Below are 17,759 nucleotides of genomic sequence, written 5' to 3' on the forward strand. Positions count from 1 at the left end.
CCTCACTCCAGTCTGTCCCACACCAGTCTGCCCTACTCCAATCCGAAATAATCTGCTCCACACCAATCAAAAACATACTGCCTCACTCCAATCCAACACAATCTGCCCCGCTCCAATCCAAAAGAAGCCACCCCACTCCAATCCAATCCACATCACTCCAATCAACTCCACCCCAATCCAGCCAAACCCAATCTACCCCACCCCAGTCCACCTCAATCCAATACACCCCACACCAGTTCACCCCACTCCAATACAATCAACCCTACACCAATCCAAATCACCCCAATCCAGCAAACCCAGTTCACCCACTCAATCCACCCACCCTGCTCCAATCCACCCCACCCTAACTCAATCCATTCCACCCCACTCAACCCAATCCACCCCACTCAGCCCAGTCCACCTCACTCAAATCCAGTTCAGCTCACTGTAATCCAATCTACTCCACTCCAATCCACCCCACCCCTCCACACGCCACTCCATTCCACCCCACCCCACCCCACACACTGAATTTGTTTGACCCCCACGCCAGTCCACACACCTTGATTCAATCCACCCCACCCCACCCCAATCCAGCCCACCCCACCAAAATCCAATCCACTCCATCCACCCCACTCCAATCCATTTAAATCCACCTCACTCCAGTCTAATCCACCCCATATAATCTACCACACTCCAATCCACCCCACCCCAGTCCAGTCCACCCCACCCCACTCCAGTCCAACCCATTCCAGCCCACCCCAGTCCAGTCCACCACACTCCATTCCACCCCACTCCATTCCACCCCACTCAAATCCACTCCACTCAACTCAATTTCAATCCACCTCCCTTCAGTCCAGTCCATTCCACCACACTCTAATCCAGTCCAGTCCACCCCTCCCCACACTAATTCACCCCACTTCATACTACCCTATTGTAGTCCAGTCCACCCCAATCCAGTTCACCCCACCCCAGTCCTAACACTCCAATCCAATCCATCCACCTCACTCCAATCCTCCCCTCTCCGCTCCTCACAGACACTAGTCGGTATTCCCAGGTTTCTCTGAAGGGCTAGTCCCTAGTGTTTTTGAGGAATATTTCCCCTAGTGCCTTTGAGGGGGAGAATATCTAGTGGCTGTTTGAAAGAGAATCCTTAATGTCTGTGATGATGATTGGCCAGAGCGCCTGTGATATGGATAGGCCCAATGTTTGTGGGATGTTTATCCTCTGGTGTCTGTGAGATGGGCCGCACATAGGAGGGCATTGTGTGCTAATGTCATGACAATGGGAGCATGCGCTTGCGTTTGTGAGGGGGAGACCTCTCATCCATCTGTTTTATTTTCCTAACCGATCATCACATGCCCCTAGTCCTCCTCTTCCCAGGGACATTCAGAGTGTCTTGAAAACGACCTTACATTAAGGCAGGGCTTTAAGTGGGCCGGGTCCTACCGGTGCTCAGCACTGGCAGTTCTAAAAAGCAGGTGCTGAGACGTGTCCCTATTGGACGCTCTATTTTTGCCCTCGGGGTGAAAAAAAAACCTTAACTCCGCAGTACCACCCTGCACTGCCTTCAATGTAACTTTAGAGAGACTCATAATAGTTCTTTCACAGTTTATTTTTTTCAGAACTGAAGCATTTGCAATATTTTATACAACAAAGCCATTGTTGATTATTTATCTTATGCAACTAACAACACTTGGCAAAGCCAATAGTCCTAGCTTGTTGTAGGTCTTCTGATACTTGCTATAGTATATATCTGGATGCAGTCACAGAAAGAAGCAGCGAAATACCAGTCAGTCGGCTCACTATGATAAGCACAGTTTTTTAGCTTACAAGTTTTTAAGCCACGCCCTTAACTATATCTGCCACACCCCTTAGAGATACCCTGTCCCCCGTGTTTTCATCCCACTTAAAGCCATGCATTGATGGTAATTTCCAGCCCTCTTTTGTGGGTGCAGGTCATGTTGATGTAACTGTACCCTTTCCTTCTGTTTTTTCCAGAACAGCATTAATCTTGGCCTCCGAGAAAGGGAACATCCAAGCTGCGGAGACCATCCTCGCGCACGGCGCTGATGTCACCGCCGCTGATAATTTAGGCCTCAATGCCCTGCACTATGCCAACATATCCCGGGACGAGGCCTTGAAGAAACTGCTACAGGCTTCCCTGGACAAAAGGAAAAGAGGTGGGCCTTGTGTTCTTGTAATTATATGTGCAAAACCACTAACTAGGGTGACCACCTGCAAGCAAGCAAAATCTGGGCAGTGACATTAAAAATTCAGGACAAAAGGTCATTTTTACAGACGTACCTGTGGTCGCTGCACGATTATAAAATAAACAGCTGGCAAAAGTAAAAGCCAAAATAGATTTATGTTGTTTATTTTACATTATACACTGGAGTATTGAGCAAACATTCACATGTAGTTAGACATACTTAATGAAGAAAAAAATAGTTAACATATACACACTCTGCAGAATTTGACAGCCGACATAAGGGTCAGTTTTCGCAATTCTTCACGGTACCTTGAATGATAGTGCCAGAAGCAAACCTCTGTTGTTGTACGTAGACCTAGAATTCACAGGCAGTAGTAGTACTAGCAAGTGAAACAGAGAGAGAAATGATGGTGTGAAAGGAGGAGAGAGGGCTATGTACAGAGATGAAGAGACAGAAATGTGGAACAGTGAGAGAAGAGGAAAGCAAGCAAGGGTCTGCCTGCTGATAGAGAGAAAGAACAAGCGGTGAAAAGAGGATCACAGAAGAAGATGGGGCAGAGAAAAGAGCAACAAACAGATACAGAAAGATGCTGAGGGTGGTAGAGGGAAGGTTGAAAAGGGAAAAAGGTAAAGGGGGGCATATAAAAAGCAAGGTAGAGGGAACCGAGAGAAAGCATGTGGGGGACTAAGAGAGGCAGAGGTGACTGGAACAGTGGGAGAGATGAGGGAACAGATAGAGAAAAGGGAACTGAGAGAGAAAGATTAATAGGGAGTGAACAGAGATTATGTGAGGGTTCATTGTGTAAGTTGCACGTCTTTCAGCCCCAATACCAATGCACCATTTCTTTGGAAATATGTTGTTCTTCTGCACCTTCATGCAGTGGAGCGCAAGAACTTCATTTACTGTGACATGTTGCGTGAAATGTTAGTAAATCTGCCCCTCAATGGTTTGGCAAAGGTGTACTGACATATGTTTTGTCTTTGACCTTTCACAGTGCCCTGTGGGCTTTTGGCTAGGGCCGCATTACTGAAATATACATATATATACATATACACACAGACAGACTGGAAAGCACCATTTGTTAAGAAAAGGCAGTTTTTTAAGGATTGAGGGAGGAATTCATCCAAGGATCCAGTATGTAGCGTTTGTCTGGTAGGTTACAATGGGACACTAGAAGATTTTAGGATTAGTGCACATCAGTCATGTGATGTTAAGCATTTTTAAACGTGCTCTGTGTTCTCCTTTAACTGGAAATAGTGAAATGACCCCCCTCCCTTTCCACAGGTGTGCCTTCCTACCAGTCTGTCCCACAATCAGCTCTGTAGGTGCTTTTTCCTCAGGCCCTGGACTGCACAAGCTGCTGGAAAGAGCTTAGAGGCCATTCAGCCACTAAGTTAACAAGATGGGTCAAGCCAGAGCTCAGCCATGGGTCTGGCTTGGCTCTTAAAGCTCATGCACAAGTCAAGCCCTTAAAATATTTGTAAGTAAATCACAACAAACATCACATAAAATATGATACAGTCTCTTTAAAATTCAGAAAGTATATTTCTTCAACAAATGGAAGCATTGACATCAATACGTCATGTTATAGCACTGCCCTGAGAAGTATTTATAAAAAGGGGTCTTTAAAAAAAATAAACTTAGAACCATTCCTGCTCCCACCCCAATCTGGTGACCGTGGCATTAGTGAACTAAGAGGCAATACATTTGTCATGTAAACCCTGTATGTGGTCCAGGTTATTATAGAAAGAGTAATATTATAGTCTATTAAGTCAAACACAATAGTTTTTATTCAGCTGGCATTCTGAACTCGCAAATTTGAAGGTGCCGTCATATGTCAGTGAAGAAAAATTAGGGTTGGCAAAACAAAATATTTGCCTAAGATGAACTAATTTGGCTAATGGGGAGACTGATCAATCCAGGTTTTGTGTTTCACAAACCAGCAACCAAATATTGTTACCTCTTGGTGCATGAAGGTAGAGTGACGGTGGCAGGCAGAAGCCACATGAAAGCTCCTCTTGTTATGGGTTTGAAGTTCACACAGGACTTCGAGTTGAGCCAGAGCCAGGCCTCAGGTGCGAGTCAGACTCGAGCTTTCAGCGGCGCTCTCTCCTCTAGCCACACCCCTGACAGGGCAGGTTTCAGTGCTGATGACAGCCGCGGCGACAATCTTTGTTGGTGCCCCCACCCGCTCCCCTGACAATAACCTCGTTCACCACGGATTCCCTCACTGCCACCCTGCAGTGGTGCCCCTCATCTCTACACAGACCCTCTCTCATGCGCATTTAATTTTTTATAGTGCTACCCATCCCAGAGATGCACAGTAAGGGTTAGAATGTGTTACATCACACACACATTATTCAGAGACAGTGACTCATAAATGTGTAAGCGAATGTATGGGAAATGTTACTTAAGATAATGAGGGCTACAAGGTGTAGGAGTCGCATGTTATCTCTATGGGGGGCATTATATGTGAAGAATGCCTAGTTTGGAGAAATACAAACTCTGGATTTTAAATATAACATAGTGGTTGGGGTGCATTTACTACTACATATTATTATCCAGAGGAACCCTACTTGGCAACCTTAGACTAAAGAAAGGCTGGGAAAACACAATGTTCTAAACCCATGCTTTGCAGTTTGCATGCACCTGTTTGATGGCAGTTCATAGGTTACTGTGCTATATTAGGATTATAGTTTATGAACTGCAAGGAACTCTTTGGCAACAGCAGTAACCCTCTCATTTAGCTACATAACAAAAACACTTCTTTGATCGGCACAGTACACTTGTGCTTTGCAAGAGTCACATTATCCCCCTAAGCTAAACTCGGATCTGTCCAATAGATACATTACACACCATAGTTCAACTGACATTTTTATTATTGCCTACAAATTGGTGGCACACAAGGAGCTCTATTTGTGCCTTTAACCCTTTAGTTGATTTCAAAACACAGGCTCGGGTGGCTCAAAGCTCGGGTGGTGCAGCCTCAGGACAAAAGGGGAATGCTGTGCTGTACGCAGGGCAGGAGGAGGTGTGCCTTTTTTTTAAGCGTGAAATCTGGCTGAGATTTCCTAAATCCAGTTTACAGAAACAGCCGGACAGACTTGCCCTCACTTTATTTAAACTGTATATATTAGGAGCAAGAAAAGATTGAGGGGGTTATTCTAACTTTGGAGGAGTGTTAATCCGTCCCAAAAGTGACGGTAAAGTGACGGATATACCACCAGCCGTATTACGAGTTCCATAGGATATAATGGACTCGTAATACGGCTGGTGGTAAATCCGTCACTTTTGGGACGGATTAACACCTCCTCCAAAGTTAGAATAACCCCCTGAATCTGTTATCATGTGACAGCCATGAGAAATGTAAATGTTATGAGCAATTTAAATGTTATTGCTCTACACATGCCTTTTTCAACATTAAAAGTGAAATCCATTGCCTGCATTAACAACATCACTAGAAATACAAAGACCGTTCCATTCCCTCCACTCAGCCAACACGCTTTTCCCTGCATATAAAATTAAATGCTGACATTTCCTGTGTAGCTTTGAAAACGTAGGCTTGGAAATAGTATTGTTTGTTGTCAACAATATGCTGTTAGGAAAGTACTTGGAATCCCAGCCGCACCCAGCGCTCTATTTGTCAGCACAGGTGAAAGACTGGTGATGTCTGGTCACTCAATGACATTCTGTATGTGACAGTCAGCCAGCAGCCACGATGACAGCGGGTCCATCGCAGGCTGTGCCAGGGCGCGGAGGGGCTGCTGTAGCCCCTCGACGTCAGACGAGTGTGCTGTGGCCCCTTTAGTGAGTGCTGCAGCTTGTTGCAGGGAAACTGCTTAACTGGCTGCAATCCCCGGAATTACGGACAAAGGGCGTCCATAAAGAGGGCCATTACGGACAACGGACGTAACTACCTAAATAACGGACCGTCCGTAAAATTTACAGACGGGTGTTCACCCCACTGCCAACAGCAATTTAGGAACATCTTCTGGCATAAATGAAATTAAGTACCCAGTACGGAAAATGTCCACGTGTTGAGACTGCACAACTGTGTGAAATACCTACTTAAATTCGGAAGATGACCGACAATGGGGCAGTAGACGACGTGACGAGAGAAGGGTTTGTGTGTAGACAATCTTTTTTGGCACATCTTTTTAATTGTATCTTACAAAAATATAGTGGACACAGTTGTTACTACATTTTTATGGGCGAGCGCAAAGCGCTCTGTCCATTCTGTTATCTCTCTTTGGGCTTGAAACCACGCCCATGCCACGTCAGTCACTTACATTGGTTCGTGGGCTTGCCTTTTAAAATCCGCTTGCTTTCATTTGTGAAAGGCATGCATACGTCATGCCTTTTCCAGTGTTTAGCCCTCCTACACAGCACCGGTAAAGTACTAAAAACATACGAGGCTCGATGTTTTCAGCCTGGGATCCGTACTACTTTATCTGTTTATTTTCCACACAGCGCGATCGCGCTGCATTTTAAATAGCGCAATCGCGCTGCGTGTTTTTTTTGCTTTACAGCGCTAATAGCTCTAACTCAAACAAATGCGAGACCTGTTGCACTGAAAATGCTTGTTAATGTACTTTCTGTGATCACATGAACAAGCTGTTAACAGTAAGTTGGTGCATCTATCAGTTCACTCCACCCAGTGCACAAGTGGAGGGTACACGTGGGTAGACAACCTGTACCCACTATTTTCACTCGTTAGACACATCTACCCTGCCATGAGGATGAGCCCCAAAGAAATATGCTGAACGCGGCTGCAGTGTCTGCACGTTGACTCTTTCCTTTCAAGCAGCATGCTGCGGGGGGGGCAGGTGTTGCGTGGGGGACGGTGTTAGCAGATTCCAGCTTTGCCCATAACAAATGCCGACATTAAGGGTTTGTTCGAGTATCCTGGATGAGAGCTGAGCGGAGCCTCACAACTAAATATAATTGAGGGGAAACAAAGACACACCGCTTACTTAAGAGAGACATGATTTTGACTTTGTTCAGTCCCTGTATATAATAGATATGCATGCACTTTAAGAATGGCAGAGGTACGCCTCTGTCTCAGTATTTACAAAAATAACAATTTAAATAGCACTATTTTGTTTTATTTCTTTTATAGCACTATTGCGCTGCTCATCCCAGTTCGGGGTGTCGGAGCGCTTTACACCACGCGTACACATTATACATTTACAATAAATCATCCTAATGTGTAAATGTATATATGTTACACAAGATAGTGAGGGTTACAAGTTGTAGGAGTTGCATGTCCTTGATAGCTCACTGTGCTTATTAGGAGGATTACAATTTATGGACTGCAAGTAACAAAATTATCTCTGTGGCAAAAGCAGTAACGTACTCCAATCCACCCCACCCCAATCTACATAAAATAAAAAATCTGTCATCTGCATGTTACGTGATGTGCTTTGCAGGAGACACATTAACCCTCTATGCTACTTTGATTGAAAACTGGGACTAGAGAAAACATAGATCTCTCCAGCAAGTGCATTAACCACTACCCTTGTCTCTGTGTTTTTTTTGTCAGTCACTTCACCATTTTTCTCCCTTATCTGCCTTTTTCTCCCTTGTTCTGGGTCGAAGCATGGCAATTAAAAATAAGAAATGAGCACCTGTGGACCCCTTCTGCAACCACCAGTTCACATTAAGCACTGCTTTCACTAGGGCTTCATTCTTTAACTAGAACATTACTTTCTCGTCTACAATTTGTTAACCCATAGATGATATTAAATAAGAGAACACCCCACATCAAATACCCTGCCCAGCTGCCCCACTGAAACCAAGACCTCGCAATGCTCAAGTGAATGGACATAGTTTTCAAGCAGGAAGTGGCGCTCGTTTGTTTCTCTTTAGATCTTTCAGGCACTGACAGAGTCCACATTTTGAGGATTTGAGAGGAGGCATACACAACTGGGTATATTTCAGAAGTTTAATATCTGGGACGCATCATCTCAGGAAAGAGGGCAAACCATGCCTTGAATTAGTGTCAGTCATTGTCAAGGCCTTTTGTCCTCTCTAAACAGAAATTGCTGCTGTTTATTGGACTAAGAGTTTTGCATGAATGTTGAAACAGATTTTAAATTCATGCCCAAAATCTTAATGATGATTATTTTTTTTAATTAAAAATGATACGGAGTATGTGTTCTAAATTTAGGGCAATATTTTGGTCACATGAAATTGAACAGTGAGAGTGTCACTGCTCCAGGGTTACAGTTTATCTGAGAGGACGTCCCTTGTTATGCCACTGTAGGCACCAGTGCTTACAATTGCCCCTGTTCCGCGTGGGGCGATGGGGGTGAAATGCAGGAACGGAGGGGGGGCATGCTTATTGGAGCCAGGGTCCCAATTCATGGCTCCACGTGGGCAACCCAGCGTGATCATGGTGATGGGGATAGCACTGGAAGCTATGAAGTACACATTTGCCGAAGCTACTAAATGATGTGGTGCCAGCATTGAGGTGAACTTATCGGGCAGGCTGCATCACAGCAGTGATCCTTCCGGGAGGTTTGTGTACACATAACTCACTCCCCAGCAAACCGGTTGGGTCGTCTGTTTGTGAATTCTCACAGGACCTATATGGAAATCAGCAAGAGCTCTGTCCCCACAATTCACGATCACGGGGTCTGGCAAGACAGGGATAACGATGCTGTGGGCTTGGCTTGTAATTGGAGCTTGAAGCCACCACAGCAGGATGGTTGGCAGCTGGGCCTTTAGTTCGGTCTGAATAACACAGGTTTTCAGTATGCCAGGCATTTTACTTCTCTTCATGTGTCTGCAAGAGCAAGTCTGCTCCTTGAGCATCCATTGCTGAAATGTGGTTGCACTCCCTCAGGGAAAAGACACCCATTATGGCGCTGGCACAGTGTTTGGCCCTGTAGTACAGATTTCCTTGCATCAGAAAGGTTAAGTTAGCTCCTAGCCCATTGGGCCAGCTTCTATCCCAAAACAGATGCAGTTGGCCCTGGCAACCTGTCTCGTCAAGTTGAAGATTGTCCCCCAAAACATCAAGGCGCATCAGTAACTTAAAAACGCACCTTTTCTGTAGGTGTACAGTTCCATAGAAAAGAGCTAATAAAAGCAGCTCGATAATGTTACATTCATTGGGGATGGTAGGCATCCCATAATGTTCAATGCATGTGGTCTAGGCGCTTTTCAGCTAATTAGGGGCTAATGCTGGGCACCTGTTTCTCTGTCAGACTCTGGACAGGATGCAGGTATACACGGGCAGGGAATCTCTGTCCTCGGGCACTTGGCCACAGACCTTTGATCAGCTGTCACAAACCTTACTGCTTCACTGATCTTATTTCCCAACCAGACGCATACGCTTGGTTTACAGTAAACACACCTGGGATGGATGAGAGGAAAGCATTGCAGGGTGCCATGTGGAATTGGAGGCATCATCTTCGGACTAGCGTTAAACCTATAAAGCACCACACAGTCTCTCAATATCACTGTCACAAACTTTAAAAAAAATGCTTCTTTGTCCCAGTTTCTAGATCAAATACAAAAATACATATAAAAAAATGCTTTTTGAGGGCTTTCGTTTTTTGTTGGGCAAGTAAGAACTTAGAAAATAAAGAAGAGAAGGGCATTACAATTGTGAAATGTTCCTTGAACTAGGCCCTGAACAAGATTTTTAATGTAATGTAAGCGATGTGCAGCATGGGGCAGTCTTTTTTTTTGTCTAATGCAACTTTTTTTTAAACAGACTAACACTTGTGTTTTCTTACCTTTACAGGAAATGAATCTGATGATCTCTCCCTGTCACAGGTAGGATTCATTCTCCTGTACAACGACTGTTACTGTCAAAACCCAACCGAGTTTTTATTGCGGCTTGGCCATCGGGTACTTTCCTCTTTCTTGAGCCCAAAAGAATAAAGTTGCACCTTTGAGCGTCCTGGGAGAGTACCAGATTATCAGAGCTATTTTGCTCATTTGCCGTCTTTTAATAGGTTTTGTACTGGCAAAAATTTGACGATTTCACTGTGTCTTGCAAAGCTCACAAAAGTACCAAAATGCTTTAAAATGAGTTCTTCAAAGAAGCTTTCAATATCCATAGATTTGCTGAATTGCCTATTAAGGCATTTACGTCCAAACAGCTCCTGAGCGTGGTGATACCATCCAACATTTAGTCTTTGAGAGCCAGTAGAGGAGTGCCGGAAGCTATGACTTTCACCATGGCTCTCAGCATGTTTTTTTTTTTTTTTTTAACCCAGAATCCCTTGCAAACATCACACTTTCACTAAAAAAAACAAAGACAAAAAACAAAATCATTTTCCTCACATTCCTGTGATGGAAAGTTATGAAATCTGTGGGGAGCCACAAACTTCCTTCCAGCTTGCATTCCCCCTGTCCCAATAAAAATAGTACCTCACTTGTGTTGGTAGGCCTGGTGTCCACAACAGGATACAGCCCCAAACGCAACACGGATGCAGCGCAAATTTCCACTGAAAACTGACCCTTTTTTTTCCAATGTGGGTAGCTCGAGATTTTGGACCCAAGCTCAGCTGGCACCTAGGGAAACCTATCCAACCTGTACTTTTTTCAAAACTAGACACCTACGGGCCTCCAGGGTGGGCTGACTTGCGTGGCTGTCACCATGTTTTTTTTACCCAGGATCCATTGCAAACCTCAAGCTTTCACTAAAAGCACATTTTCCTCACATTTCAGTTATGGAAAGTTCTGGAATCCACAGGAAGCTTCCTTTCCCCTGGCATTCCCTCAGGTCTACCGATAAAAACTGTACCTCACTTATGTGGGTAGGCCATCTGCCTGCGACAGGAAACTGCCCAAAATGCAACATGGATACAGCACATTTTACACCAAAAACTGACCTTTTTTCCCCAGTGTGGGTAGCTCGAGACTTTGGACCCTAGCTCAGCTGGCACCTAGGGAAACCTGGCCAACCTGTGCATTTTCTTTAAACTAAACTTCTAGGGGTATCAAGGGTGGGCTGACTTGCGTGGCTCTCACCATGTTGTTTTACCCAGAATGCCTTGCAAACCTCAAACTTTCATTAAAAAACACATTTTCCTCATGTGTCTGGGATGGAAAGTTGTGGAATCTGCAGGCAGTCACAAATTGTCTACCACCCAGCAGCCCCCCAACCTCCAAAGTCTCCTGTAAAAAAGGGTGCCTCACTTGTGTGGGTGGGGCAAGTGCCTGCAATAATAACTATGGTGGGTGTACTAATTAGTCCTTGGACCGCAACCAAGTAATGAAATCTTTCAAACCCAGTCATTTCTGAAAAGTAAACATCAAGGGGAGTCCAGGGAGGTATCACTTGTGTGGATCCCCCAAAGTTTTCTTACCCAGAATATCCTGCAAAGGTGAAACATAGAATAAAACACAATTTTCCTTGCATTTCTGTGACCTAAACTGCAGGAATATGCAGGGAGATGCAATCTTCCTACCACCCAGCGTTCCTCAACTTTTTCCGATAAAAACGCTACCTCATTGGTGTGCCTGGGCCTAGTGCCGGCAACAGGAATTGATCACACAAGGGGCAACGGTAGTCCTTGCATGAGGACTACTTTTGACCGTGATGTGATCTGTTCCTGAAGGTGAGCCATAAAGCCCCTTCACGGCACCAACTGCTTTATGGTCTATTCACACACCGCACACAAGACATTGATACCGGCGGCCACGGGCTCAATCCAACCAATCAGTGCACTCACATCAACTTACTGCCACCATGCAAGGGCCCATCACATTCGTACACCAGAGGACATAATAAATGTAAATTTTACCACCTGTCAAGTAACTGCCTCCTTTTTCCTGAATATTACCGAACCCATGCGTAGTGAACCTTTACAAATGGCTCCCATGACATCCACAGGAGGCTCAGAAAGACATGTATTTCTTGCTAAATCCATAACCTTCCAGACTGTGGATGCAAGTTGTTGATGTCCAAGGATGCCATGCCAAGCCTATTCCTCGAACTCAGCAAGCATATCTACAGGGAGTGCAGAATTATTAGGCAAATGAGTATTTTGACCACATCATCCTCTTTATGCATGTTGTCTTACTCCAAGCTGTATAGGCTCGAAAGCCTACTACCAATTAAGAATATTAGGTGATGTGCATCTCTGTAATGAGAAGGGGTGTGGTCTAATGACATCAACACCCTATATCAGGTGTGCATAATTATTAGGCAACTTCCTTTCCTTTGGCAAAATGGGTCAAAAGAAGGACTTGACAGGCTCAGAAAAGTCAAAAATAGTGAGATATCTTGCAGAGGGATGCAGCACTCTTAAAATTGCAAAGCTTCTGAAGCGTGATCATCGAACAATCAAGCGTTTCATTCAAAATAGTCAACAGGGTCGCAAGAAGCGTGTGGAAAAACCAAGGCGCAAAATAACTGCCCATGAACTGAGAAAAGTCAAGCGTGCAGCTGCCACGATGCCACTTGCCACCAGTTTGGCCATATTTCAGAGCTGCAACATCACTGGAGTGCCCAAAAGCACAAGGTGTGCAATACTCAGAGACATGGCCAAGGTAAGAAAGGCTGAAAGACGACCACCACTGAACAAGACACACAAGCTGAAACGTCAAGACTGGGCCAAGAAATATCTCAAGACTGATTTTTCTAAGGTTTTATGGACTGATGAAATGAGAGTGAGTCTTGATGGGCCAGATGGATGGGCCCGTGGCTGGATTGGTAAAGGGCAGAGAGCTCCAGTCCGACTCAGACGCCAGCACGGTGGAGGTGGAGTACTGGTTTGGGCTGGTATCATCAAAGATGAGCTTGTGGGGCCTTTTCGGGTTGAGGATGGAGTCAAGCTCAACTCCCAGTCCTACTGCCAGTTCCTGGAAGACACCTTCTTCAAGCAGTGGTACAGGAAGAAGTCTGCATCCTTCAAGAAAAACATGATTTTCATGCAGGACAATGCTCCATCACACGCGTCCAAGTACTCCACAGCGTGGCTGGCAAGAAAGGGTATAAAATAAGGAAATCTAATGACATGGCCTCCTTGTTCACCTGATCTGAACCCCATTGAGAACCTGTGGTCCATCATCAAATGTGAGATTTACAAGGAGGGAAAACAGTACACCTCTCTGAACAGTGTCTGGGAGGCTGTGGTTGCTGCTGCACGCAATGTTGATGGTGAACAGATCAAAACACTGACAGAATCCATGGATGGCAGGCTTTTGAGTGTCCTTGCAAAGAAAGGTGGCTATATTGGTCACTGATTTGTTTTTGTTTTGTTTTTGAATGTCAGAAATGTATATTTGTGAATGTTGAGATGTTATATTGGTTTCACTGGTAATAATAAATAATTGAAATGGGTATATATTTTTTTTTGTTAAGTTGCCTAATAATTATGCACAGTAATAGTCACCTGCACACACAGATATCCCCCTAACATAGCTAAAACTAAAAACAAACTAAAAACTACTTCCAAAAATATTCAGCTTTGATATTAATGAGTTTTTTGGGTTCATTGAGAACATGGTTGTTGTTCAATAATAAAATTAAGCCTCAAAAATACAACTTGCCTAATAATTCTGCACTCCCTGTACCTTTGAAACTAAAGCAAGCATGCTGGAAATGTTTCCAAAGTTCCCTAAAGAGAACATCATGGCCTATGTAAAGCTGTAACTTTTGAGGCCTGTGAGAACATAGCATATGTCCCATCCACTGTTATGTGCAGTGCTGTGATGCACTTATCATATCAGCAAACTGAACATCTACTAAGTTCTGATGGAGGATGAACATGGCAAGTAGGTCAAGCATTGACCTGTTCGTGCCATAGTAATTCAGGCTTGGGGCGAGTGCGGCACCAATGGGTTTGACTCCATGGTGAAGATGAGATCATGGCATGTGTATCTGTACTCCCTTTACTATCTGCTTTCTACCTATGCAGTATCCCTGAGAAAGCACACCTACTGTAACCTTTTCTTACCCGTTCATGTTTCTGTCCTCCTCAGAGTCATGATTAAACCTGTATAATTGCCAAGTGAACCTATACTAATGTCTTCCGTCCTTAGCTACTTGAAGCTCAAGAAGATGTGTCTTTCATGCCCCATTAGCACACGTACTGTGCTAAATCCAACTCCGTCCAGTTTGTGGATGCAATTTGGAGGTGTCCAACTATGCCTTCCGAGGCCTATTCCTTGAACTGAGCAAGCATATCTACCGCAAACATGCTGTGGAATACTGCCTAAGTTCTTTAAAGAAATAAGTCAAATAAACATTCTGTGGGACTCATTCAGCGACACTTCGACTTTTGCTTTCACAGTGTGAAAACTCAGTTACTAACGTGTATCATACCCAATGATATTGAAAAAGGGTACAGGACACAGCATCTTGTATGAGGATTGTTTTCACATCATATACTAAAGATGGGAAACGATCCACATACAAGACGTTGTGTCCTGTACCCCTTTTCAAAACACTGGTTTTCTAATTGAGTTTGCACACTTTCAAAGCCAGTCCCATGGAACATTTGTTTGACTTATTACACTTATTCTGCTTCTCATGAGCAATCAGGGTGGTCGTTTTGTAGTATTCATAAGTTCCCTAACAAGCACTTCAAAATCCAGTCACTCCTTTAACATTTTGCCATGCAGGGTACTATGTGGCATATTTTCTGTCCATCAGTATGTGCAGTGTGGGGACTGTAATGCACTTGTCAATCAGCGAACAGAGCTCCTACCACATTCTGAGGGTGGATAGAGGTATTGAGCAGGCCATAAAGAAGTCCATGATTTCCTGAAGTAGAGGAACTAAAATTCTGTGACTGCTTGCCTAGCAAAGTAGTGGCCCATGGACGGTAGGTATCTATGCACAGCCATTGAAAGGTTTACCTAACAGCAGCTCCACCTCAGTCAATTTCCCAGAAGTTCGCGTTAGTATGATACAACATAAAGCCAGTAGGAAAGGGCCACGTCCTGGCTTCTGTTTACGCTGATATCATCTTGCTTTTTGTGAGAAACACTGGCCAGCATCTTCCCCCACTCATTCGGGAGATTATCCATTATGGCTCCCTCTCTGGCAGTTTATTTAACTGGCACAAGTCAGAACTTTTCCTGCTTACTGATGCTACTATCCCCTTCCCCCTCGAGTCCCCACTTAAATCGTGTATGGATTCCCCTAAATATTTTGGCATCTTCCTCCACCGGCAAAAAGACAAGGTGGTTCTCTGTAACTATGGCCCAGCCATGGACACCCTTTCCTTCCAAGTTGACAGATGGATCGTCTCACACTCTATATCAGACGCATTGCACTGATAAAAATGGTTGTACTACCCTGTGTTATTTATCTGTTTCTTAACATACCAATACCACTGAATGTCTCCTTCTCCTGCGCAATACGTACCCTTCTAACATGTTTAATATGAGATAGTCACCACCCCAGAATTAAATGGGATGCTCTTACTCTTCCCTACTCTACAGGCGGGCTAGGGGTGCCAGATTTTCATCTTTACTGTGTGGTGGCTGAATGCCACTTCTCCTACCACTGGTATCATCCCGATACCAGACGTCCCTACCTGAAGCCTGAGAGGCATCAGGTGGACCTGCGTCTCCTGCCCTCTGTTGTCCCGAATGGCTTACCTCAGTAACCAATTACCTCCACACTCTGTCCACGACTTGCTAGGCATGGTCTAGACTTTGGAGATACGTAGGAAATGATGTCCTTCACTCGCCTGACATTTCCCTTAAAGATAATTCGTTGCAACCAATGACACAGGAAACACTGGTACAACGAGTATTGTCCACACACCAAATCCACACTCTTGGGGACCTTTTCACCAATGGCAAACTTGACCTCCGGCCCATCTTTGAGGCTGAGGAAATGACCTATGCAATGGACCATTTCATCCGTCTCTGCCTACACAGTGGATTGAAGGGAAAATTTCCTACCTTTTTCGAGGAGCCACCCAACTACCCCCCCTTACTATAGTTATATCGTCAGTAGACAGCACTAGGCTTGTACCCAGCCTGTACTGCCCCAGTCTTGAGTTGTGCCCCCTTCCTCGAATTGCATCGTGAATCATTTGGGAGCGGGATCTGAGCTCCCCATCTCTGGTAAGATGTGGCAGTTTTGTTGCCTGCAGACCAAACTGGTGTCTATAGGTAGTCTCCATAAAATCTTTCATTACAAGTTCTTGCACCGTGCCTACACCACCCCACAAACCCTTGCCAAACTAGACCCATTGCGCTCTCACTAATGCCCAAAGTGCATAGCTGACTTTGCTCGCCTTCCTTGGACCTGCACCATCATGCAGGAGTATTGGTTGGATATATTCACGCATATATCCGTTATGCTGGAACATGTTGATCATGACCCAGTCACGGCCCTCCTGGGGAATGTTAAGCCTCTTACCCCACATCATAAATGATTTGCAGCTATGGCACTTCTACTTACTAAACGATACACTGCAATACTGTGGGACAACAGTGGAAAACCCACCCCGACGACTGGTTGAATTACCTTATTTTTTGCGATACTACAAGCAAAGTTTATGCCAATTTATTGCCACCCTCTTGGCCCCTATTATTGACTTGTGCAGAAACTGGTCTGTCCGACAACTTGACTGATTTCTGATTTTGGCTTATTTCCCTTCCATAACTTGGCACTTAAGTTTCATTGTGAATTGCATTCGTATGAAATGTGTTTCCCTATGCCATTACTGTACTGAATGTTGCAAATTGTGAATATATGTTTGTTTTCTTGTGAGAAAAAGCAATAAAAACATTCTTAAAAAAAAAAAAAGCATGTAGGAAAAAACAGGCCTGGTTGAGATGGGCACTGGGGACAGTAAACATCCTTGCTTCGAGCACACTTTACAACAATGACATGGTTGATACTTTTTGGGTGTTTTAGGAACATGATCAGCAAAGTGTCGCTCCTGCAGCCTTGCACGGTCTCCAGAACATAAGAAGTGGAAGCTGCTGCTTCTGCAGCATCAGTGAGAATTTCGATCACAGACAATTGAAAGTCAAGGAAAGACATGATTCTTCTGGGGTTGTCTGATGATAAACAAAATATGCATTGTATGTTTTCATTTGGATCAGGAAAGTAAACAGTTGCTAGTACCAAGTGCAAGTCTTATGGCTCGCATTGTATGGCTGAAGAACCAGGTCGTTCTTGTCCACTCCGCCCATGTATTTGTTGTAATCAAGTATACAGGTGGGATTGTGGACTTCAGCCATCTGACCCCAACCCTTGACAGGGGAAGTGCTCTTATCATGAATTGTAGTAAACACTTACACGTCACCCCATCCAAAGACTTGACTGCAAGCAGTTTGTTGGAATGCAACACAGTGCTCTGGGATTTCTGGAGCTTTTTGTAAACAAGCTCCTGTGGGAAACCTTTGCTGTACAAACTTTTCTGCAGACCACAGGGCCAGCTTCGTAGAACTCACTGAACAGCTCTACTACCGTATAGAAATTGTCCATATAAAGGTTATAACCTTTGTGAAGGAGTTGCTGACAAGCTTCCATACAATCTTCCCCTTGACTCCTAGCATGGGAGGGCAAACTACAGATTTAGAGTGGAGTCCTTCGCTGTGTACACTCTCAAGTGGACACATAGGTGGTAGACCTCT

At 44.5% G+C, this 17,759-nt stretch overlaps 1 protein-coding gene across 3 annotated transcripts in view; it reads left to right on the top strand.

The window, feature by feature from the left end:
• The window catches only part of ANKRD35 (ankyrin repeat domain 35), a 436,761-nt gene that overhangs the window by 386,730 nt on the left and 32,272 nt on the right, over positions 1-17,759 (top strand). For all 3 annotated transcript variants that reach the window (XM_069217933.1, XM_069217935.1, XM_069217934.1), the window contains exons 8-9: positions 1,978-2,159; positions 9,943-9,974. In XM_069217933.1, coding sequence (XP_069074034.1) covers positions 1,978-2,159; positions 9,943-9,974 — 214 coding nt within the window. The remainder of the gene's footprint in view (positions 1-1,977; positions 2,160-9,942; positions 9,975-17,759) is intronic.

This window comes from Pleurodeles waltl, chromosome 12, assembly GCF_031143425.1.
Source record: "Pleurodeles waltl isolate 20211129_DDA chromosome 12, aPleWal1.hap1.20221129, whole genome shotgun sequence".
NCBI classification, from domain to species: domain Eukaryota; kingdom Metazoa; phylum Chordata; class Amphibia; order Caudata; family Salamandridae; genus Pleurodeles; species Pleurodeles waltl.